Source organism: Natrix helvetica (assembly GCF_964273705.1).
Source record: "Natrix helvetica genome assembly, chromosome: 5".
Classification (NCBI taxonomy): Eukaryota; Metazoa; Chordata; class Lepidosauria; order Squamata; family Natricidae; genus Natrix; species Natrix helvetica.
Window position 1 is genome coordinate 62124963 of NC_138551.1, and position 26962 is coordinate 62151924.

At 36.1% G+C, this 26962-nt stretch overlaps 1 protein-coding gene across 1 annotated transcript; it reads right to left on the reverse strand.

Annotated features, from left to right (window-relative positions):
• Window positions 1-11608: 11608 nt before the first annotated feature.
• RGS10 (regulator of G protein signaling 10) lies at window positions 11609-26655 on the reverse strand. The gene is made up of 5 exons (XM_081956178.1): window positions 26355-26655; window positions 19538-19656; window positions 17957-18043; window positions 16211-16354; window positions 11609-12305 (listed from the first exon to the last, which is right to left on the reverse strand). The coding sequence occupies exons 1-5, from the start codon at window positions 26401-26403 to the stop codon at window positions 12159-12161; spliced, it is 546 nt and encodes a 181-aa protein (XP_081812304.1). The 5' UTR covers window positions 26404-26655; the 3' UTR covers window positions 11609-12158.
• Between the last annotated feature and the right edge of the window lie 307 nt (window positions 26656-26962).

The window sequence follows — 26962 nt, forward strand, 5'->3', positions numbered from 1 at the left end:
GTTCAAAACTCAAGACCCACCTTTTTCAACTAGTAGGCCTGGCTCAACCATAGCTCCATTTTATTCCTCCTGGCAATTTTTAAACTTGTAATTTCTATTGGGGTTTTAATTTAACTTATTTTAATATTTCTATGTTTTATAATATTGTATCGTGTTTTATACCTCCTCCGTACAATGTGTAATTTTATAATATGTGTTTTTATTTATTGTACGCCGCCCCGAGTCCCTTTGTGGAGAGGGAGCGGCTAACAAATTTAATAAAATAAAATAAATAAATAAAATAATAATATTTAGCTCTCATCAGCTAGCCATACCCTTACTGGGATTTGAACCTGGGCTGTGTGTATATATATATATATATGGTAGCACAAATATACCCACGTATATTTATATATGGTAGATACAAATATACCGTAAATCTATGCAGACCCTCCACAGAAGCTGCACTGCTTACCTCCCCACTAAAAATAATGTGTGTGAATTGCAGCATTTAATTAAATGTACTGAATTTCCAAAACAAACTTCTTTCTGCCAAGAAACAGGTATGCATTTTTAAAGCTTTCATTTAAGAGGGTGAAACCAGCAGACCAGAATTATCTTACAATTTATTATTTTGGAAAATAGCCTGAGGCGCTCTGAAAAGCGTCAATTCAACTAGGGACAGAATCCCTGATGAGGTTGAAAAAACCCCAAATTCCTGTTCATGCCTACATAAAATAATAAGAGAAATTCTCCCTCCCTCCCTTCTTTACCTCCCTACCTACTTACCTCCTACCTCCCTACTTAGCCACACATGAAATAATGCTGGACATGAAATATGTACAGGGATTATTGCTATAGGTGTTGCAGTCCTTTATGTTTTACTTTTGTAAGAAAGGCATGTTTTTATTACTTTATTGCATAGAGTGCTAGTACCATTGAATAATATGCATAGACCTACTTACTGTAGATGTTCTAGAGAGATTTTTCTTCTTCTTCCATTCAGTCATGAACAATTCTTCAAGAGTGGCTGGAAAAGTCCGTGCAATTCCTTTGGCGAGGTTTTTCAGAAGTGGTTTGCCATTGTCTGCTCCTTAGGCCTGAGGGACTGTCTGGCTTTGTGCCTAAGACAGAACTAGAACTCAGGGTCTCCCAGTTTCAAGCCTGATACCTTAACCACTGCATCAAAATGGCTCTCTTCTAGGGAGATAAGACCCACCAATTTCAGACAGAAGTGGAGTTAACCTATTCTGACATATTTTTAATAGAAAAAAGTTTCTACTCACCCCTGATTTTACAATCCTTCTATCTTCTACAACCCTCTGCATTAATTCCAGTGAGATAAGAGACTCCAGTGGATTGGACACCAAAAGAAAAACAAATGCCCTGACTTATATTACTTTCGTGAAATGGTTACTATGTGTTTTTCAGATAATGCTGAACTTTAGTTCTGAGCAGCTGAGCCAGCAGGGCCAATAATAACATTTGTTGGCAGTCATAGTACAGCAATATTTGGAAAACCATAGGTTGCCTACCTGTTGCCAAGAAAAAGCTATCATTGGATATTGCACAACGTGGAGATTTTACAACCCATATAAATTTCTTACATTTAAGTCTCACAACAGCATAGCGAAAGTAACATATTTTAAAAGTGTGATCTTCACTGAATGGAGGTAAAATTATGCCAATAAAAACCAGGTAGTTGAGCTGCCAGATATTAACAGAGTTCGGGGAAAAATATAGAAACATACAGCTCCTGTTCCCATTTTGCTGCTAGTGTTTACGTAGAACAGCATGTTGATGTAGCATGGAGATAGCTACCTAAGATACTTCCTAAAACTAAATTAAAATGAACAACAGATTCTACATTGTTAAAAAAAGAAAAAATGAAGTCAGTCTCCAAATAACCTTTCTCCCCTAACTGTGCATTCTTGAAAATGATTCAGCAAACTGCAAACTACCAGATACATTTATCTTTTCTCACCATCAAGCTCTACTTATATATACACCCACCCAACCCATCCTGTACTGACCCTGTAGCAGCTCTATACCAATTTCATGGAAGTAGGGTGCCACCTGCTGACTATATTTTGCTATAAACTCACATCCTTACTAATCCAGATTTCTTACTTTTAGACATGACTATGGTTGGTCACACATTCAACCAGATATTGTGTTACAGGCTGGTTGGAAGAATTACTGCTTCAGACAGGAAGGCGGAGCAGAGAGTGGTGAAGATAACAGGAAAAATCATTGGTAGTTCATTCCCTTCTATCCAGGGCATAACATATAAGCGATGCTTGAGCAGGGTCTGCAGGATTGTCTGGATGCTACACATCCTGGTTTCCTTGTTACCTTCTGGAAGAAAACTTTGTGGTATCTGAAGCAGAACATCCAGATTCAGTCATAGTTTTGTTCCTTATGCCGTAGTATCAACCTTGTGAACTCTTAAGCTTCCTCTTTTCGCTATGTCTTCAAGATGGACAGTGATTAATGTTTATATGTATTTATACGTTAAGGTGTAGGTATATGCATACGTTGCGATATAGCATATCAATGTGTGTTATGTATGTGTATATGTTTGAGAGCTGGCAACAGAATTTCATATTTAATGTGTGATAGAGTGCCCACAGAAAAAAGTGACAATAAAGGTTATCTTCTTGAACATTTATGGATTAATAGAAAAAATTCTGATTCAAATGAAATTGAAGATTTTGTTTGTGGTGTGAAATTTGAGGCTTGCTTCTGTTGATTTTCTTGGCTATGGCTTTTATTTGCTGTTTTATTATTTCCAGGGCTACCTTGATTTTCTTTGTATCTATGTGATATTTCTTGATCAGGGAATTTTTGGAATTTTCAGCTTGCTTGCATTTCCTCTGTTCTAGCTTGCTTACATCTCATGTTAGCATGCTGGTTTTGTTTTCCATCCTGATCTTCCATTTTGGTGATGCACTATTTGGCTTTCCTCCCCCCTTGTTTGTTGATTTTGCATCCAAGATCTTCAGTTATAATTACAGCTGTGATGTATATCAGTTGATCTGTTTCTTGTAGTGAGTCTGGGCTTATAGGTGGTATTATGGTATTGGCATCTTTTACGAGTTGCACTGTTTTTTCGTAATAAGCTTCCATGCAAGAAATCTTATTCTGCTGTTTCTGTTGTTCTAGTTCTGAATGTAGTTTTGTTACAAAGTATTATGTATTAAAAATCCTATAATCTTTGTCAAAGAATCCATTGTTTTAAACCTGGCATCCATCATATGTATCGAATTATAATTCTCATTATTTCAATCTAATGTATCTTGGGTATCAGAGAATACTGAATTAAATGGCCTGACTGAGCATGAAAGGGGTAGCTTCTTTCCTACCCCTAAATTATCTTAACACAAAAAGGTAGTATAATATGGGAACATAGATTTAAGTTCAAGAACTTTTTAATGGGAGCAATTATTTGATTCTTTTTATGTCTCAAACTCTCCCAAAGTCTATCCTCTTTAAACCTCAATGTTCCTTAGGTCAGTAAGGAGGTCACTCTTAATATTTTTCCAATCCTTGTAAATAGGTGTTTTTCAAATATGGCAACTTAAAAATGTGTGAACTTTAAGTCCCAGAATTCCGTAGTCCACACAACTTAAAGTTGCCAAATTTTTAAAATGCTACTGTAAATCACAGATACCCCAAGTGGGATTAAGGCATTCTAAATCCCTATTGTTTATTTTTTTCCTAGGACAGGGCTTCTGTGTGGTTTAAAAAATGCCATAAATAGCTCTTTCTGCAAAAGCATTTTTTAAAGTTACCATGATTTTTTGGGATGTATTTAGATTCAGAGAATGCAATATCAGAGAATACAATATCTGTCAGCATCTTTTCCCCCTTCCTCTTTTGCATATAGACAACAATGTAAAATCTTGTTAAAATGCCCATATTATCTCTGCTCAATGTTCCTTACCAAATATATAATTTTTTTCTGTTAGAAAACTACAAAATGTTCATGGTCGTGTACAAATCCCGGGAGATTGTTTTCCAAGATTCATTTCCAAATCTGTTGCTCAATATATGGAAAGGGAATGGGAATTGATCAGCTTACGGAATTGCAGTGAAATATGCCTATAGAAATGACTCCTCTTGCGTTGCCATTGCATTAGACTTTCAAAATGCTATGCCAGAATACTCTTGCAAGGTTTTGCTGAAATCACAAAATACCTACAAAGTTTTCATTAAAAAGATTTTTTAAAACAAGCTTCAAAGCAACAAAATTTGAAGATCAAGGCACAATGTACAATACAGTGAACTACACTTTTTGCAAGTCTTGGATTGTGCTTTATGCTAGAGTCAGACCCAGAAAATGGGAAGTGGGGGTTGAAGTTTGCAAACTGTGGCACAGTCCAAACCATAATTTCCTTTCTGCTTTTCTTCCTACTCTGGTTGAATAAAAGAAAATCATTTGATTTCTAGATAAAAGTTCTGAACACCACTTCTGAACCTAGGAATATTTATCTTCCATACAAATCAGCAAAATAATCACAGGAACGATATCTTCCTTGTAAAGTTTGGTTTCACTTCCGTATAAGAGTCATCTTTAGTTATTATTTACTTGCTGAAGTTGCATAAGGAACCCATTGACATACATTTCCTGGAAATGTCCCAGAGCAATAGTTTCTCTGTATACATTTTTGTTGATTTAACAATTGCACATGTCTTGTGTCCAAGATTACTAATTTATTTAGTAATTATTTATTTAGGAAATAAATTAGTGGATGAAGAACCCTCCTTTGAGATAGTAGAATGAACAAAGTGGTGTTTTGCAATTATACAATTTACTTGTACTTTTTAAAATTATTATTTATAGCGTGTATATCCCAGCCTGGTTTAGAAATCTCCAAGAGAGATTTACATTTTAAAAAAAAACTGTTATCTGCAAACCAAGACAGAACATAGAAGAAAAAATGAATAGGGAACCACAAAGAAAATTAGCCGAGTTAAAGGAAACTGCGTTCCAGATCCAAAAGCCAGTTTTGCTCACTTGAGAATTTGAAATAGCTGTTTCTTCAGAAACAGTGTTTTTCACCTATTAAATGAATATAAAGTTGACCTATGTCCAGAGATTGCCCCTCCCTTCTTTGGGAATGCCGTTTTCCCTATAAAGAGGTGAATGTAGACAGTATTATATGGAATACATCAGCATGTAATTCTCTTACACTGAATCGCTTGGACATAGGAAACTGATGTGCAGCAAATCCTTTCCCAGAAATTGGGACTTCAAAACCTGGTTCATCACTCTTATCTGTTTTTTCCCTAATATTTTAATTTTATTTTTTAAAAACTTTCAACCTACCTTAGAGATTAACCATTTTTTGAACTGAGAAAATTACTGATTTACCAGACTTATTTATAACTACTGAAAATAATTCTGGTTCTCTAGAGATGTGATTTGTTATCCCTTTTATAATAATTTATAATTGTTGGTTGCCATCTTTTTATTGAACTCTGCATTTTTAATAGGAAAGTTGTAATTTTATTATTGATGAGATATCAACATATGTTTACATGTGGAAACTATTTACTGTAACTTCTTGAATTTAGCTTCCCTTACTATGTGCCTGTGTTAAAAGACAATAGTGATTAAACTTCAATATAAACTGCTCTCAAAGACATGAACCGAAGCAAATTTGAATGTTTTCTTGCATTTAATGTGTTAGTGTAGCTTCTTGCCATGTTACTTTGACCTCAACTTTTTGAGCTTCCCAAAACAGTCTTAAAGTTGTGTGAGTGCAAAGCGAAAAAATGCAAATCATAAACTCATTTCACCTGTTAATGTTGAAGTGCTTTTAATTCTTTACATAATCAATAGATTGCTGCTCAATTTGGCAAAGCATCCCTATGTGTATTATTAATTATTATTTATTTTTACTAATTATGGTTTAGATTTCAGCTTTCTTAAAATTTATACAAATACAATCACTGAAGTAATTGTAACCTTCAGTCATTCTGATTCATCAATAGTTTCAATCAATCAAAATATCTGATGAATTTGACACAATACATCTTGACAGCCACACTACTACACATTTATTAATGTGAATGTGATTCTCCATCATTTTAGACTTGAATAGGGAAGATGAAATGAATCTTGCAATTTGAAGAACAGATTATCACATTACTTTCCACGTAATAGGAAAGGTAGTCATCAACTTACAACCATTTGTTTAGTGACTGTTCAAAGTTACAACAGCATTGGAAAAAAAGGACTTATGACCAGTTTTCACACTTACGGCCATTGTAGCATCCTTTTAATCACATATTCACAATTTGGAAACTAGCTCAAATTTATGAAAGTTGCAGTGTCAATTAATCAACTTTTCTGACTTTCTGACGAGCAAAGTCAATAGGGAACTCAGATTCATTTTATAACCATGTTACTAACTTAACACCTGCAGGTATTCACTTAACTATGGCAAGAATGGTTATAAAATGGAGCAATACTCACCTAACAACTGTCTCACTTTGCAACATAAATTATAGGCTCAACTATGATCATAAGTGAAGGACTACCTGTACAAAGTATACAAATTTAACATGTTCAGATTATCAAAACATGAATATCTCAATAGGTACTCATGAATATATCATACTCATTATTTAACTAGCTAAAAAGAAATTAAATATGTTAGATACAGCTTAGCATTGAAATATTCAAATCAAAACTGTTAGGTTGGATTACACCGAATATCAGGGAGTAGAATTACTTGTCCAAATGTTTCCAAGTAACTTTGCAAAATATTTCAAATTGATATACATAGTACCTCCTATTGTCTGTCACGTACATTTTTTAGAAAGATATTGCCTAGATGTAGGACTTTTATTAAATGGAGACACAAACAGCCCTTAGATCAATTTATTCCAATCTGACATCCTGCAAATGTAGTCGTATTGTAGTTTCCAGAATGTGTAGGCTGAAAATCTGGTAGCCATTAGATTCGAGGAGGCAGAGAAAAACACCTATTTGCTTCTAAAAAGTCATCTAAGTCATTTGAGTAGTTAAGTTACTCAACCTTCCACTGATGTACTTGCATTTGCCCAAAACTTAGTGCTTAGAGTCAAATCTCTCAATCTGTAGTACCGAGCTGTTACATGTTCACAGGGATCTGCACCTACTTATTCTGTCTAAATGCCTCTATCCCAACATTTTGCATCCAGGTCTATAATTTTTAGTTTTGGGAACAGGAATAGCTCACCCAGCACAAGACAAAACAGACAATTCAATCAGTTTGCTTATAGGCACAAATATCCAATGTGATTATGATGATCGTGGAGACATTACGTTGAATGTAGTATGTAGCCCAGACTAATTATATGTTGCACTAGTATACTTGCTTTCCTTCTTTCCATTTCTGACATGATTTTTTTTTGTTCTCTGATCTTTGTTAAGCTTTTTGAACTATATTGGCTTCTGTGCATTATTAGAATTGTTTAAATTGTGCTTTCCGCATTTCCATTTTAAAAACTTTCATCCATCTTCATTTTTTTTCGGTTAAGCTTCTCCTGCCACAGAATTTTAATTTGTGGTTTCTGAGTTTATCAAATGTTCTAGTAAGCAGTTAGCTAAACTCAGTTCCCTTAGAATAAAAAACAAACATTGCATAACACTAACATTTCTATTATTTCTACTTCCTCAACTAAGTCCTTCCCATTGATTAGCACTTGGATAAGATGGTCAATTATCTTGTGCCATATTCAATCCTCTGAAGAAACTTGTTTAGAAGACTTCAAGAATTTTCTAGAGAAAACTCTGTTTTTGTTTCTCTACTTATTTAATTTAAAGTTCTCCACACCTCTGCCAAAAATTTGAATTTCTCACCAAGAGTGGATATTTTAATATACTATGCAAACTCTTTTTGTATTGCTTCTATTCCTTTTGAACAAACTGGAGTATGGAAACTGAAGGATTCAATACTTAGCCTCCAAGTCTTTTGTACATTATTTGAGGTCATTCATTAATTTACATTATATTTCCCCTTTTTGGTTGTCTTCAATAGACAAGAACAATGGTTGAGAATTCTTGAGGTTCTATCTTACTTCGTCAAACACTGTAGTGGTATAAGTGTAGCTGTTATTTTTACAGCGTAGCAATTTGTTCATTAGCAAGAACAGCTAATTGTCAGTGGCTTAATCAATCTTGCAAATTGTCATTGCCTTTATCCTGAAATACAGCTTATTTTACATGATGGTAGGTTTAGTCAGCACACATTTGTATGGTTCATCATTATAAGGTATCATTTCTTAGTCTATGACTTCTTGCAGGACACAGTTGCATTATCTGTTCTCTCCTTTAAAGACTACCATAAAATGCAAATATGTGCCAGTTGTTCTGAGGCTGGATACCGAGACATATCAAAAACTTTATAATGTAATTATCTGTTAGAATGTCCTTGAGAGAAAAGAGGAAGAGGTGCCATGAACTACGCAAGAGTCTGATAAGAAGCAGCTGAGCCCACAGGTGGGAGGGTGCCAGCTCAAAAACCCTTTCCAGTTTCTTGGATTGTGAAGGCAATCCATATGTATTTTCAGACTTGTGATCTTTTGTGACTCTAAACTTACCATAAAGTAGTTTTAGTAGTTATGGTCTACACTACTTGATTAAACTACTTCAAAAGGCTAACACTTAGAAATAGTAGTATAATACTAGTATAAAGACACGACATATCCCCTTACTGCTTTTAGTCTCATGGTAGCCATATACTGTTGACTTAAAAAGAAAATTGGTGATGTACCGCTCTTAAAATCTACTAGCAAACTCCCATTAGGTATCTGTCCATGCACGCTTCAAATTAACATACAGTATTTGTCAGTTTCATTCATTATTTCTGCCATCAATATAAATAGCCAACACAAAACTGTCAGATAAGCACCAGTTTGTAGGAATGTTTTTTAGCCATAGTTTTCTCCTTAACTCATGAGTAACTTTTATCTTCTCATAGAGTTGGGACAAGGAATAAGTGATCTTGCTGTCAGAGATTCACCTTGTATATTGACATAAACCTCTCAATTTTAAGCCTCACTTAGGAATTTACAGCTTAGAAAGGGAAGTTGACCTTAATACAAGTATCAAGGAAGCTCTGTTTCTGAAGATTATCCACTATTGCATGGTATAACAATCTGGTCATATTTAATAGGGACTACAAGGTCTGAAGGTGAGCAGAACTTTGAAATGTTTAAAAAATTAAGCTACTCAATTTTAAAAATTCCACAGCAGTGAGTTAGAATAAGGTTTAAATTCTAAACCTCTCTCACCCTTACACGGTAACAGATTTCTTACCATTCATTTATTAAGCTTTGGATGTTAAAGATACCTACAAGCTTATAGTGATCCTATCTTATTTCAGGTGCTTGCTTCAAACCTTTGTTAGCTTCAGCCTTAATGCTTATCCCAGGGTATTTTATCCTTCCTTCTAGGATGGTCCACACACCATACCATTTGATATTAATATTTGTTTTTGGCATACAGTGAAAGTGTGAATTCAGCTTTTATGGTTTAGTATAATGTATATATCCTATCATTTAAATATATTAAAGATGATTAAAACAAACAAACAATGGCTTATCATGAACAGTAAAGCTAGTCTCAATGTGGTTCATGGAAATAGAAAAAACAATGACCTTTTCCCTGTTTCCTGAATCATCCTTGAAAACCCGCATCTTCTGCAGACATGGTTACCTTTGTAAAATATATGTAATCTACAGAAGATTTCTCCTACTCACTTTGCCCTTTAGTATAAGAGAAAGACAATTAAATCAATAAGGCATTAAGGATATGCTATGGCGAAGAAATTGTTGATATTTTTGAACTGAACTTACAGGAGATTACTATCTATATCTAGAAATGCTATTCTTGGTTATACAGTGATTTGAGGGAGAACCAATTAATTGCTGGTTCAACCACAATTCTCTGTGTTGAGATGAAAACAGAATATAGCTGCTATCTGACCCAAGCATCTTATCTCTTCCTAATATACATTATGACTAATACTTCTAGAGAAGAAAGCTAGAAAGAAAAATTGTGTGTGTGTGTGTCCTACTTGCCAAAATAAACAAAACTTACAAATATTTAGAGTTAAATTGAACGATAAAGTAGTCCATACAAAGATAAAAAAGCAAGTAGAATTTGTGAGCTAGAATTACATTTCACATGCAGAACTTGTAAATGAAGCGTACGACCCAATTTGTTTCCTCATGTTTAACAGCACTGCAATTACTTTTTGGGAAATGAATATTAAAACAAAAATAATTAAACTAAAAATAGATTCTTTGCCTGAGCTATTACAGCTGAAAAACAAGAGAGTAAGTCTTTTGGTTTAGGTTTGCAATCATATTATCATTATTATTTTTGTACTTCAATTTTCTATAGATGCCAAAACATTAACAAACTACACTTCAGTCCCAAGCATGAAGAAGGAATGCCCCAAGCATAATCAAATATAAAATACTATCACACATACTAACATACACCATTTCATTGGCATTATCAATATTTGAAATATGATTTAAAAAACAGGAGAGCAAAATGAAGCATAATTTCTTTCTAAATGTTTGATTTCTTTCTTGCCATAAACTGCTCTTTAACCTCATACACAGCCCACATATTTCCATTAACTCCGTACTTCTACCGGTGTATTTTCATATTCATAATTTCTGAAAAAAAATATTTTCAAGGCAGCCAAGACAAAAATGGCCTCTGTAGCATAATCTCAATGTTGAAATGTAATGAGGTTTGTCTATACTGTTTCATTACCGAGAATAGGTATTTTAAAGATGAAGGTATTGTAAGGTAAATCTGCTGTAGTTGAAAATAGATCCCTTAGTTTTAAATAGAAAAACACACTATAAAATGGGTCCAGGAAGCACTTTTTGAAGACAAAAGTCCTAGCCAAATAGCTACTGTAAACTATACAATACAATACAATACAATAGTAGAGTTGGAAGGGACCTTGGAGGTCTTCTAGTCCAACCCCCTGCCTAGGCAGGAAACCCTATACCGTTTCAGACAAATAGCTATCCAACATCTTCTTAAAGACTTCCAGTGTTGGGGCATTCACAACTTCTGGAGGCAAGCTGTTCCACTGATTAATTGTTCTCACTGTCAGGAAATTTCTCCTCAGTTCTAAGTTGCTTCTCTCCTTGATTAGTTTCCACCCATTGCTTCTTGTTCTACCCTCAGGTGCTTTGGAGAATAGTTTGACTCCCTCTTCTTTGTGGCAACCTCTGAGATATTGGAATAATGCTATCATGTCTCCCCTAGTCCTTCTTTCTCTTAAGCTAAACATACCCAGTTCCTGCAACCGTTCTTCATATGTTTTAGTCTTTATCTGATCCATCAATGGATTGGATACCTAAAGTGATATGATTAATTCAATTCATACAGCAGTTAAAACAAGAAGATATTTTCGGAAAGTCTCTGTTAGACAAAACTTTATGAGAGTTTCAAAGTCTGGGACGCAATGGATCAGAGATTAAAGACATTGAGCATGTCAGCTGGAAAGCTAATGGCCCAATTTCAAGACCCAAGCACTGCATGACAGGGTGAGCTCACATTACTTGCCCCACCCAGCACTTGCAAAGAATGTAAATGCAAGTAGATAAATAAGTACCATTTTATTGTGGAGGTAACAGTGTTCCATGAGCCTTGGCATATAGTCATGCTGACCACATGACCATGGAAATGTCTCCAGACAACACTGGCTTCCATGGCTAAGAAATGGAGATGAGTACTGCCCCCTAGAGTCAGAAACAAGTGGACAGGGAAACCTTTGCCTTTTATTATCTCTACTTTCAAATTTGCTTTACTTTTTAATGCTCCATTTGTCATACCCCACTACCAAATGATTTACAAGTAATTTTTTTTTTAAAAAAAGAGAGGCAATATGCAAGAACTTACAAATTGTTCAGTCTTTCAAGGACTGTCATATCCTTAATCATTGTATCTAGAAGCAAGCATTGGCAAGAAACAAGTCACTGAAGCAACCAAAGGTAAGTTTTATCTAATAGGATTCTATACTATTCAAGCCTCTAAATGCATCTGTATTAACCACAAAGATTATTCCTGAGTACTGATTTACTTTGATTGTAGTCTCAATATGATCTATGGATTGTTGTTACTTGGATTGTATCCAAATATGTGGATACAATCATGTATTATAAATTATAGAAGCTCTTTTTGCTGCAGTCTGAGGATCAGGTGAATTTTCTTCTTGTTCTTCAGTTTCCTTCAATTTAAGAAACACATCTGATTTCAAGAAGCGGTTGTAGCTGTCATATTTCATGAGGTTGAAAATCTGTATGGAAAAGGAAACAATGCAATCTATTTGAAACTAAGCATCAAACAACAAGAACAAGAAAGGTTTTGCAAATGAGCTGCCCAATTAGTCAAGAATAAATCTGTTTAAAAAATGCTAAAAAGAAAATATTCTGTTGCCCTAGCAGGCTTTTCCCAATTAGTGGTTCCCTTCAGGGCAGACTACTTTTCTAACCATGTAAACCATCCAGTTTATATGCTGGTTTATTAACAAACATTTGTTCTTCCATTTTCTTAAGACACCTTTTTTTAAGGATTTCATCAATTCGGGCTGTCACCTTTTTGGTCTCCCTTTCCCTCCGAACTCATTCACTCATCAAGAATAAGGACCAGTCATAAGTCTAATTTTTCAACTTCATTTTGAATGGTCACTGAAATAGTGGTCAGTAAGTGAGGACTATCTGTACACTTTGCCGCTATCTTTTTTCTTCATATCATTATATTCTTGGCATCCTTTCTGCAGCAATCACTCTTATATGATTTTTTCTTCATACACAGGCCTTTTCTCTTCATTATTGCACCCAGTAACCTTTTCCATATTTCACATTACTGCAATTCCATAAAGTTTAATGTGCATTACATAAATTACTCATGGATTAATCAGAATACTGAGTACAATATAGAATGCCATCATCTCACCTGACTCTGATATTGCTATTAATTTTCAAAGAAACTTTGGGCATAATAAGGAGCCAACATAAAGATGGTTATCTTATACCATATATTGCTGCTTCAAAAATGCCAAAACAATGTACTCCTAAATAGAATTATTTTTAGACAAGATAAGCCAAATGGACATTTTATTTTATTAGCACATAATCAGTGGATTTAATCTCACAGTAAATCCACTAGCTTTGTTAAGTTTAGCATCTAATTGTTCTTAGATCTCAATCTTAACACACTGTTGCATCCTGTAATGTTTAACCTATAAACAACTGACAACATTAATGCAAGCTACTGGGAAGTCAAAATCTGTCAGTGATCAACATGTTGCACCAAAAGTCAAGGCCCACACATAATTTATTATGCAAATTACATTAAATGTTTGAGGTTATAATTTTATTCTAAACATTTCCTTAACTCACTTGACGAATGATATTTGATCATTCTTGAACAATAATCTTTTAGAAGAAAATATTTGTAGCTCAGAGAAGTACTGAGAGGTTCTGCCAGAAACACTGGCAGGGCAAACCATTAGTATATACATAGAGAGAAATCCCACTCCCTTTTAGTACTGATGAAGTTACCTAGTTCAGAAGTGAAACATCTGCAAGAAACTAAGCATGCTTAGAGAGCACCAATTATATTATTTGAAAAACAATATTAATTCATGGAACATACTGCAATAGGCCTATGAGGCCTGACTTTTGGTATACTCTGCACAAGCCTAGAGGTACTGAAAAATACAAAAAATAGTCCATTTGTTTGTTATCTGAATTTTTTAATCAGTTTCAGTTATTTTGAAAGTGTACAACTTTTTTGTCAAAGTAGCATTTATTACTTCGAAGCCAGAAGTGCTGTAATTTTTATTAGAGCAACTGAGTTTTGCAGTTCCCATGGCCTCAGTACTTGGATCTAATTTTCCAATTTGAGAAACTGATGACCAGCTAAGATAAACAGATGCTACTTTGGGGGGCAGTTGGAGAGAAAGGAGGGAGGGGGTGGCTGGCTGAGGTCCTCTTTCAGTACAAGACCCATTCAAAGCAAGAGAACACAACTGTAATCTTAAGCCAGCTGGCAAAGTGTTTTGCATAATATACTCTCAGGACTTTTGCTTATCCTTCAGCAATTTGAGGCCTCCTATAGTTAGCTGCAAAAGGTTTTTTTCCCAACTGATTGGAGGATCCTTTGAGAGACACAAGGTGTTTTGGTTGTTTTTTCTCTCTTCTTTTTAATGTAAGTCACTATCTCTTTTTTAGTCTCAGTTATAAAAACTTAGAATTCAAAACATTTTGTTAACAAATTTTAATTTAGTACACATTGTGCTTTGTGTGTGTGTAAAAATATGATTACCAGGCTAGAAACGGGATAAAATAATAGCCAAATCTAAGTATCTGAGGCAGAATAGATCTAGATTTAGAGAAAGAAAGGATGGGACAGTGTGGAAGAAGTACGGTGATATTTTTGAATCAGTGGAAATATTAATTTGTACACAGTGATAATATATTCAATTCAATAAGTATCATGTGGCCAAAATAGAACTGCAGTAATTTATATATATTTATATATTAAATGTACAAATAAATAGCAGTGTCAGCCAGATTCTTCCAAAAGGAAAAGCATCAAGTTTTAAGAGATAGGACAGCGATTTTTGAATATTCATTGTGTATATGAACTGCCTAAGCCATTGAAAATATTGCTCATATTTTGTTTGTCATGAACATGCCCTTCTTGCATTTAGATATTTAACATCCCTGCTATGAAAGAACAACCCACTGGTTTCTGGGCTCTGATATATACATCATAGCAGAACTGCTAAATTTGTAATTAAGGCCGCCGAGATAAAAATCCATTATATCGAACAGGTTGGTGTATTCTGTAAAGGTGATGTCTTTATCCAAATGTTGATTCTTTGTATTTATAAAATGTGTATTTTATTTCTGTATTTTCTTTTATCTATTTTATCCTGGAATTAGATCTTGTATCTGATTTTTGTTCTATTTTTTAATATGGTTGTAAGATTAATCAGTTAGTAAACTACCATATTTTTCAGAGTATAAGACGCACCACAGTATAAGACTCACCTTAGTTTTGGGGGAGGAAAATAGGGGGGAGGAAAAACTCTGCCTACCAGGGATTCATCTGGCTAGTCCTTAGCCTGGTCAGCTTCAACACATTAGTTTGCTCGCTGGTTTTGAGGTTGGGAATGGTGGGGGCTGTGCTTCTAAAGCACAGCTGATTGTTGGAGGGAGAAGCAATTAGAAAAGCAGGCAAAGCGCAGAAGATCGCTTAGCTCGTGTTTGGGCTGAAAAACAATTTCAAAAGCACAGCTGATCCTCGGAGGGAGCTCCAGTGACTAAAGCAGGCAAAGCGGGGAAGGGGTAAGAGAAGGCAGCAGCTGATCTGTGTAGCCATTTTGGGCACTGCACGTTGAGCATTTGGAGGCTAAAAATGCAACGCACCAACACAAGTCATTGTTGGTGGCAATCTCTGCAGCCAGGAAGAGGATGCGCAGAGGCCAAAGGGTAGGGGCCGGCGGGTGGGCGGAGCTAGATTAGAAGTATAAGGCACACCCAAATTTTCAGCTTCTTTTAGGAGGGGAAAAATGGTATCTATCTTTTGCCATGCCTAACCAGAAATTATTTGGAAAAAAAACAAATTCAAACAAATTATTCAGCGTATTATGTCATCAAATACAGTGCTTGAAATTAGATGTACTTTACAAAGTAAGCATGCATTAATTTCAAATTTTTTCTGTTATTTATTGATTTGGTCATTTGAATCCTGCTTTTATTATTATTACAAATAACTCAAGGTGACAAACATATCCAGCACACCTTCCTCTTCCTACTTTCCACACAATAGCCACCCTGTGAGGTGAGGTGGGTTAAAGAGAGGTGAGGTGGGTTAAAGAGAGAGTGACTGGCTCAAGATCACCCAGCTGGCTTTCATGACTAAGGTGGAACTTGAACTCATGGTCTCTTGCTTTCTAGATTGTTGGCTTAACCACTAGACTAAATGTTAAGTCCACTGAAATCATAAATATACTCTTTCCTAAACATTTTTCACCTATCAATTTCTTTTCTTAAATATTAGGTACCTGTTCAGCAAAAAACATTGATCCTGGAGCTTTTTCTAGCTCTATTGTAACTATGATCCTGTCCTGCAGCCAGGAGTTAGTTGTTCATCTTTCACAAGATAATTAAGGAAATTTCAGAATTTTACCTGATCCTGAAGTTTCTGAAACATCAGAGGGTGAGGTTTTTCCAGTATTGATTCATCCAAACGTGATTGTCCTTCTACATTGACTTGATAAGAAGCTTTATTTGACAAGAAATGTTTGTAAATTTCATTTGCCTTTGCTTTCATCTACGAAGAGAAGGACATCTTCACTAAGCACAGATGTCATTTTCCCAATATTGCCGATCTTAACAGTATTCAGTTATTAACTTATTCAGTATTAACTGAATATTATTCCACTTAAGCAAGAGAAGAATGCCTAATTTTCCTCCTGAAATCTCCCTGTCCCACACACATCCTGTTTCAGATAGTCTTTCCAATACTAAAGAGAGGATGAACCTACAGGAAAAGTGAAGAAAAGAGAACTGTATTCTATGATTAGAACACTATTCTGGAAATAAACATAACTATGAACAGCCAACATAATCAATAAATTACTGTAATCATTGTTATATTCTACAACACTAATTATAGGCCGTGATGGCAGGGGTTTATGAATCTTGTAAGCCAAGTTCCATATTTATTATGATCTATCTTTGCATTCAGAAAAGTCATTTGAAACAGTCTTAATTGTTGTGTATAGCTGATTCCTTGACTAAAAAGGATTGCAGCTGATTCATCAGATAGCTTTTGTTTCAACAAAGATTATTACATGGTAAGAAAAACATAAGGACTAAAGTAGCAAGTCAAATTTTGTATCCTATTGGAATCCGCGTGACTCATACTTGTCCCTTGCAGAGTTAACAGAAAACAATGGCAACAGAAGTAGTGGTATGGTGTAATTATGGAATCAGATTAACATTCATCTTGCTTCTTGATATGTGCAGTTCTAAAATCAGCACTTTATCTGCAACGTGATGAGCCGGATTGCTGTTCTTTATATTCCTACTCTTATCATGCATCTTCATCTTTTATGAGACCATCTTATTATGCAAGCCATCACGTTAGTTTCTAGAAAACTAGTGTATACTTCAGAGGTGTCCAAACTTGGGAACTTTAAGACTTGTGGACTTCAACTCCCAGAATTCCCCAGCCAGCATGGCTGGCTGGGGAATTCTGGGAGTTGAAGTCCACAAGTCTTAAAGTTCCCAAGTTTGGACACCCCTGGTATACTTCAACAAATTTCATGTTGCTGCTCGCTGGTACCAAGACATTTAGACGTCATTCATCTAGGCCAGGTTTCTTAACCTTGCCAATGTTAAGATGTGTGCGGTTCAACTTTGAGCGTGTTGGAAACTGAACCGAAACCCACATGTATCTTGCGGTTGAGAAACCCTACTTTAGGCAGCATTTCCAAAGTAATTATTTAAAAAAAATTAAAAACAACTTATAGGGTTATATAGTAAAAACTGAATTGTCAAAAATATGAAATCAATACTTTATATTTCAGTTTATTTTCCCGGGAAATGTTAAGATAAAATTGAGTTTACCTATCCTCTTCTTAAATCAGACAGCATTGGCCAAAAGGGAAGGAAAAAAATAGTAAGAAAATTCTAGAAAAAAGATAGTTTTAAAGTCGTTTTAACATGTAATCCAGTAAATAAGTAACAAAGAAAAAAAATACTTGATGAACCACCATAATATCAACAATCCTTAATAAGTTTTTGGGATTCCTTGATCACTTCCCACCTGAATCAGTTTGTGTTCTGTGTAACTATAATAGATGTAGATGCATTGTTATTCATATTAAGTGAAGTTCATCTGCGTTCTGCTTGATTTTGGAGTCAATACCTGTTTTTCATCTTGTATCTTCTTAAACTCTTCGCAAGCTTGCCAGAATAAAACATTTTCTTCACTAAATTCTCTCTTTAAAAAGTCCTGATGGGAGGAAAAGGAGCTATTAAAATATCATAAACTAATAGCCAGCCTTTATTAATTTCATTTAAAGTCTTTACATAAGGAACAAAAGGATTTTTTGATATTCTTGCAAATTTAATTGCAAACTCTTAAACAACGGTGCACAAAGTGCATGTCTGAAGCAACATGCTGCCTTCCTGAATATCTGGCTACAATTCTCAGAGCCTCTTCAAAGGCTGCTGCTATCAAAATCCAATTGTTAATATAGCATTACTGGGAAAAATGGAATCAAGAGAGAGTATTCATATTAACAATTTATTTTATTCTGGAACATGTTCCTTTATTTAAACTCCATTATTATTCGAAACCATGTTTATAAGGCTGCCAAACCTATGCAATACTAAGTCTAGGCGGCATATAACAACAGAAAACAATTAAGCCAACAATGTAAATAAATAAAAATGTATACAACGCATAGATACAAAATTGAAAAATGGTGACCAAGCGCTTATTAAAACAATCAAAGGGGAAATCATTCACATGGCCTCTAATGCCTCTGGAAAAAGTCATATCTCAATATCTTTCCTAAAAGTGAGCAGAGTTAGGGCCATAATCCATCAGAGGATAAATCTTTCCAGAAAAGGGCAATTAAAAAAAAAAAGTAGAGGTAGTTCTCAACTAATAACAATTGAGTCCAAAATTTCTGCTGCTAAACGAGACAGTTGTTAAGTTGACCCATTCCTGCTAGAGTACAGTTGTTAAGTGAATCACTGCAGTTAAGTTAGTAAGTTAGTTGTTAACTGAAGCTGGCTTCACTATTGTCTTTGCTTGTAAGGTTACAAAAGGGGATCACATGATCCCGGGACACTGCAACCATCATAAATATGAAACAATTGCCAAGGATCCGAATTTAGATCACATGACCACAGGGATGCTGTAATGGTCATGTGAAAAACGATCAATTTTTTCAGTGACATTGCAACTTTGAACAGTCACTGTATGTCAAGGACTTCCTGTATATGTCTTCTGTCCATAAGATGACAGGATTGAAAACAAGGAAGAGGCAGCATGCTCTCCTTCTTCCTCCACTTTTCTTTGGAGTGCAACCATCATTGTAATTCAAAGGTAAGAGGCTGATGTTGCCCCAAAGAGTTCTGTACCTGGGTCCTAAAAGCTTACATTATGCTTCATAGTATAACTTTGCAATACAACTTTTTGTAGTCATTTTCATGCAATCTTGAGAAGAATATTAGAATTAGGGTAGAGGCTTAGTGATGGCTTTCAGGCAAAGGCTTCACACTGTTTATATAAGCTTGTATATTTAGCTAACACCTCAACTATTATGAAAATGAACTTCACACATCTTTGCCTAAACCTCAGTGCCACTAAATACACTCAAGACTCTCAAAATAAATAACTTGCATATTGTTGATTCATGCAATGATGACAAAACAGCTCTAATTGGTTGGGAGTTGTATTTAGGTTTGTGCGATAAATAATACCTAAGATACCAACCATAAATTTCTTTACACCTTCTCGATCTTCCAGCAAACTTTCCAGTGACTGAGCCCATTTTGTGGTTCCGTAGAGTGTCTGATGGCTACTACATGGCTTGCTGTCATTGTCAGTTATTTCTGCAAGAGAAAGTTAATTATGTTTGTGTATTTAAATGTATAGCTGCAGAACTGTTTCTGTCTCTGTTAAAAGGCTGTAAGGCAGTTCATTAATTTGCAGTTTTGAAGACGATAAGAACCAACAAGTCCCTTCGGGGAGAGGGGGCGGTCTAGAAATCAAATAAATGAAATGAATGAACAAACAAATATATTGTGATGTCAATGTCATTTATTCCACAACTAACTACAAATTTCATGATTCAAGTTCAAAGGGTAGAAAAATGAAATATGAATATAATCTTACATAATATAAGGTAATGCCTGATATTTCTTTGACTAATCATGTTCCTGTTTTATATTACCCATATCAAAGCTATAAAGCAACACTATATAATATACAAAAATCCTATCCAAGTTATGCTTATATAGCATATATAAAAGATTTTGACTATTGAATGTGACTATGATTTTTTCCAAGTTTATAAAGTTGGTAGAACTTTTTCAAGGACCTTTAAAAAGGCAATACTGTTAGACATTAAATATTTGCCTTGTAAACAAGTTGGAATATTTCCTAAAAGAATGGCATAGCAGAACAGTTACACAAATACACATCCATATGTTTTAAATATTTTATCTTTTTGGAAGAAAACTGAATTTTAAAGAAATTTGCACACTAAAATATGTAAAAATTTAAGTTAAAGAAAAAACAGACTGTTTTCTTGTTATCATTCTAAAATTTACTGGGTTAAAAATATTTGAAAGCAAAACAAAAATTCTTACTTTTGTTTTTATTTGAATGTTGTAAAAATTACTATTAAATTGGGTGAAACCAACAAAATACAATACCATAATTTCTACAATTACAACTTCCCAGCATGACCTTTCCCTTCCCATTTTCCCTGAATATGTACCATTAACATTTTGAAATAACTGTTCATTTTCAGACTTCATTTGAATTACTTGACATTTTCAGAATTCATTTTTGAAGCTATTTTTGTACTACCCTAGATCTTTAACACTATGTGCGATCAAGTTGGTGTTGACTCTTCGTGACCATATACAATGCATGCTTTGGCTAAACGTCAATCAACTAATCAATAGTAGTTCCAAAGAAAGAGAATTCCAGAGCTTGATGTCACTAGGACAGTGGTCGGCAAGCTGTGGCTCACGAGCCACATTTGGCTCTTTACACACTTTAATATGGCTTTTCTGTGTGCCGGGCGCCCGCTCCCCTCCCTCCTCTCGGGCACTTCAAAACAAGCGCCTCTTTCCCTTTTTTCTTTTCGACCCACAATGATTAGGGAGGACCCTGAAGTCGGGCGGGGACAAGAAGCGAGGAGGCAGAAAAAGAAACGGAGGCTAAGGAGCTTCCCCCCCCGCCTCCTCCCAGCAAAAATCTAACCGGGGAGCCGGGCGGGCAGTAGCAAATTAGCCGATCACGCCGCGTGATCAGCTAATTTGCTACTGCCCGCCGGCTCCCTGATAAGATTTTTGCGGGGGGGGGGGATAAGCTCCTTGGCCTCCGTCTCTTTTTCTCCCTCCTCGCTTCCTGGGGCTCCACCAATGGGGGAGCAAGGCCCGCCCAGCGCCAGGCTTTGGGCTAACACAGAGGCCTGCAAAGTTGGCTGTTTTAAGACTGGTGGACTTCAATTCTCAGAATTCTGGGAGTTGAAGTCCACCAGTCTTAAGAGCCAATTTTGCAGATCCCTGCCTGGGCTAATATGATTGATGCCCTTGGTGGACTTCAACTCTCAGAATTCTGGGAGTTGAAGTCCACCAGTCTTAAGAGCCAATTTTGCAGATCCCTGGGCTAATATGATTGATGCCCTTGGTGGACTTCAATTCTCAGAATTCTGGGAGTTGAAGTCCACAAGTCTTCAAGCTGTCAGGTTTGAAGACCCCTGGGTTTTTTTTTCTAAAGGGTTAGGGGTGCAAGGGTCTTGCAACTTGACAGCTTGAAGACTGGCATGCTTCAATGCCAGAGTTTCTGAGCCAACATGACTGGAGGAGGAATTCTGGGAGTTGAAGTCCACAAGTCTTAAAGCTGTCAGGTTTGAAGACCCCTTGGGTTTTTTTTCCTAAAGGGTTAGAGATGCAAGGATCTTGTAACTTGACAGCTTTAAGACTTGCGTGCTTCAAATGCCAGAGTTTATTGAAACTAAAAACAGTGTACCATCCTATGTATTTTCGGTTTTAAAAATGTGGCTCTCAAAATAAATTTCAATCGTGGTTTTGGCGAGATTTGGCTCAGTTGAAAAAAAAGGTTGCCCACCACTGCACTAGGACATCAACTCTACGTTCCTCCCAATTCTGTGATTCTATTAATACAGAACTGAAACCCCCAAAGTGCTTCTTCAAAAGGCAACTGGACTTTCTTGGTTTTTTTTCCTTAAAATGTTTCACTTCTCATCCAACCAAGAAACTCCAGTTGCCTTCTGAGAAAGCACCTTTGAGATAATCATGACCTGAATGATTGAGAATCTCCACAGACACAGAACTGAAATATTCCTGTCAAAGATTATTAGTCACATCTAACACTTGTAAGGCTTGGGCTACCACAACAGAACTAGGAAAAAATCTGGATATTCATTAAATGAATGCCAGTGCTTTTCCATTCTTAATGCATCCTGGACAGCTTTCTGGCAACCCCGTTTAAGACCTCCTGATTATTTCCTTTGCTTTTCTATTGAACAGTTACCGAATGCCAAAAACTGTGATGTAAAGAAATGGTTCATGTTTTTATTTAGATCTAGCTTTTGATTTTCTGAGGGAAATGTCCACTGTCCATTTTCTGAGGGAAATGTCCAGTTTTCGTTTCATCTCAGAAAAAAATCTTTTTTTTTTTTTTGGAAGCCAGCAATTATTTATGAAAAAAAAATGCAGCCATAACTATGGGAAAGAACATTTTACTAGATGTACATTCGTTTGTTTTTACTAAAATGACAAATGTTTGGTTTGTATTTGGGCTTTACGACTAGTATTCCTTGTTACTTTCTGGGAGGAATCTTCGTGGTATCCAAAGCAGAACATTCAGATTCTGTCACAGTTTTGTTCCATATAGTAGTATAAACCTTGTGAACTCTCAAGCTTTCTTTCTGATATGTATTCAAGATGGACAACTAGATCTTGAAGGCTTTTGAGAATGTCAAAAGGGACGGGATTAATATAATTTTGGTGGGAAGGGGAGAGAATCTATTATAAATTAATCAATTAGATTCCTCTGCTGCTTTAGTAAGCCAGATTCTTAGTATCTCATAATCAGAGTAAAGTCCGAAGAATTAATATAATAAGAATAACATCCTTGTTCAATGAATTTTGGTTATTTCTAGATACATCTGAATTTAAAACTTTAAGAATCCTGGGTAAAAATCCCAGAGCTTTCAGCTCGGCGAGCTATTTAAATATTTAAGGTACACTTTGGTTGCTTCTCTGTTAATTGAAAGGCACTCTGCAGTTATTTTGCCTATCTTTTCTCCTCCTCCCCACCAATTTTGTGGTAAGAAATAAAAGAAGCAATGCAAAAACATGGACGAGTTCCAAATGGAAAAAGCCATCTGAGCTTCCTATTAAATCCTATGTTTAAGACAGGATAATTATACAATAAAAACCTCATCTGGAAGCAGTTTTAAGCCTATCTTCTCTCATTTTTTCCCTCTGCAACATCAATTAACAAGCAAACAAATAGACAACTAGTAAATACCACTTGTTGCATCCCTAATCAGATGAATTTGTCCCACTGCTTTCAGTGGAAATGAAATATAGATCCTACTCAATTAACGCAAGCAGCTTTTTCCCGTTGCTTCTGTTGCCTAAATAGGATATTTACTTTATTTAAGTTATACAATAGACTAGTTACAACCTTTATTACATCGCTGCTAATATAACTTGCACATTATTTCGCTCTCTATTCACAACTATATCTGCAATTTGCAGAAACGTTATAACATTATACCAACATATGATACATATTTCTCCAAAACAAATTTCTTTTACGTAACATCATTTTACAATCATAGAAACACACTTTATTGCTTGAAAGAAACTGAAGCTTGAAACAATCCAAGATGAAAATACTTCCATGGCCAAGAAACAAAGAAACTTTACTTTCCATGGTCCGGTTTAACACACAATTTTTTTTTAGTAGTACAGACACTCTTGACTTATGACCACAATTGGGATTGGATTACTGGTCGTAAGTCATTTTGGTTGTTAAATAAAGTCAACCACATGGACCCAATTTTATAATTTGGGGGGGGGGGGGCATTTTTAAGCAAATCTGCTGTGTGGTTGAAAGAACGTGGTAGTCATAAAGGCAAACACGTTCTTCTAAATGGCAAAAAATACCAGAAACTTCAAAAATACTGCAGTTGTGGTCATGTAATCACAGAATATCAGAATCCTTCATAAAGGTGAGCCTTTAGCAAAACTATCAAAATGCAGTCCTCCGACCATAGGGGATTAACACATTTTATGACAACCAAAAATGATTTATGAGGCGTGGTTATTTTAAATGGTTGTTAAGCAACTGGTCATAAGTTGATGTCTACCTGTAGGTGCTGCTAAAGTAAATGTTTATATAACTTTTGTTTTAAATCTGTAGATTTGCTGAAATTACTAATCCAAACATTTTCTTTGGAATCATATGTTTCAACTTTTAAATAAAAATGTACAGAAATTTAGATGTTATGTGCACAGTAGACAGGAACATTATCAGGTGTGAAGCCTTTGTTTTACAAGAAATAAACCAGGTTAATATTACATGGTTCTTTCACCAAGCAATACTGATGTACTATAATTCATCTTCAACACCTTTCAGCTCTAGCAGCCCAAGTGTTACTTACAAGCTCCTGCATTGCTAGAATTTAACTTGGCTAAACTAAACTATATAATTTGTCAGATCACTTAATATTTATGGATAAATTAGGTGATCTAAATTATTTCTAGAAAAAGAAGTTTTGTATCTAAGGTTGGTATTTGAGAACAGGAAAACCAATCTGGACCTAAAAGTTCTAGTAAGTTGAAAAAGATTCAGAGAACCGTAACCAGAAGTATTTGAAACAAGGACAGGCTGCAGAATAAATCACCAAGACTAGAGAAAAAAATCATAGAAGTAATATCCATCTTCATAACTCAGAAAAGTTTTCTGAAAATCCAAGTAAGAATGGAGTTAAGTTCACCTGCCCTGATACATGCTCAACAGACAAAAATGAAGAAATGTCCTGCACACTACGGACAGTTCAGTAATGGGCAGTACATTTGCAGAGGCAAAAGTCTCTATAAAATTAAGTGATTTCTGGTGATAATTTAGGGTCATAGGTAATGTTCTGCAGCAATACAGAAGTAGCTTGATGTTGTCTTCTTTTAGGAAGTTTTTATTTATTTGCAGTCCAAACTATAGCCCAGAGATTTCCTGTTGCTCTCATCCAAAGCATAGCAAACGAAGTTTAACCTGATTAGCTTAAACTTTAGCTTAGAATTGAGATTAATAAATATATATATTGCTAATACTGTATATAAATACTTTCCAAGTAACTGCTTCCCAGCCAGGATTACTTAGGATTTTTTTTTGGTACAGTGATCATATTCAGGGATCCTAGAACAGAACATCATGCTAAAATCAAAGCACGAATCATTTCCACCACATGCCTGAAAAAATTAGTAATTTAGAAACAAAAATCTGAAAACTATGCTGAGCAGATACTCAGTAAATACTGAATCTAACTTCCAATAACCAGTATCATTGTTAAAGGTTCATTGTTTCAAGCTATTCAAAGCAAAACTTTTACAAAGTTCAATAGAATCCTGATGACCCAATTTTATGAATGGCTTTTTCACTTTGAGATATGAAACATATTATTTTCCATGTAGGACAGTACTATTCTGTTTAGGAAATGTGGAACATTATTCCATCGTTCTTGGAATAATTCCTTCATCTCTAAATATTTCCATACTGCAAAACTGATTTCCATAAAAACTCCAGGATTTGAACAAAAATAAAAGTAAAGTTGGCTCAACAGGAGCCAGCATCTGCTCTCTGCTGTGTTATTTTGTATTACCTTTCTGATTCGTGCTGACTATTCAGAGAAATGTAACATTAATGGGGATTTTCCCCCCTGTCTGCAGGAGCAATCCAACCTGATGGATTGACAAAGAAAAGGGTAGAGTCTCATTTTTATCTTCCATTTCTTGCATGCCCCTGAAACCATTTCGGTATCTTTAAACTATGCAAGACAGGACGCACCTCTCAGCTCCGAAGTGCGTGCCTGTCTCTTTCCCTCTTCCTTTTTCCCCCCCTGACTCGTTCGTGCCGGTCTGTCTGAAAATACCACCCTGCCAAATGGCAAGCGAGCCTCTCCTCAACCTTCCTCTTTCGGGTGCAAGACTTCCCCTTGCGTTTGCTGACTTCAGGGAGCGAGAAAAAAAAAGCGGGATAAAAAAAACCTAGCAATCATAAATCTGAAAAGCGAATACATGCGTCTATAGATGTAGAAAAATAGCAATAATGAACCAAAAAAAATCAAATTTAACAGACGGCGAGCCAAGCCCCGGAGGCACCTCCTTCCGGCACAGAAAAAAAGCTAGTTTGCAAACTGCAAAGCCACCCTGGTCCGAACCCTCCGCTTGCAAGAAAACTAGCAAACAGCCTACGCTGCAAGGCTAGGACTCTCGCGTTTTCTTTCTAATCCATCACCACATCTCTCTCACTATCCGGGCCATACCTGACGGAGGCCGCTTTCTGCTGAGTCTGCTCACCGCCCTGGTGAACATCGCCGGCGGTGAACACCCCGGCGAAGAGTCCGGGGAAAGGAGGCGTATCCCCTCCCGGCTGAAGCGCGCTCTCGGCAGGCGCCCTCCACCCGCCTCGCTGCTTATGGGAGGCGCCTGGCGCGGCCCTTGGAGCAATCGTCTCTGGCGCGCGTCACGCCCGCTCTCATCTCCGCGGATTAAAGAAGACGGGCCCGGAGGGAGTCGCAGCGAAGTGGAAACCTCAGCCCGCCTTATATTTGGCGGGAAAAAGCGCCCTTCGGGCTCGGTTCGGTAGCGTTCCCGTTTGAGAACGCCTTTTTGATTCGACCCTTCGATAGAGCTTGGCGGGTCTCCACCGCTTATAGAGTTTATGAAAGCGTGAAACGTCTGCACGCGTCTCTCTTTGAACACGCGTCTTACAGGCCTGAAGGCTTTACGGGATAGCGGTGGATAAAAGGGTGCGTGTCAATGACAGGTCGAAGCGATTTCCCGAAATGATGCACGTTTCTTCTATGTTCTCCGTCTTCTTAGAAGTCACATCGCCTTCATGAAAGCCATACGGAACTGTAAACTTGAGTTG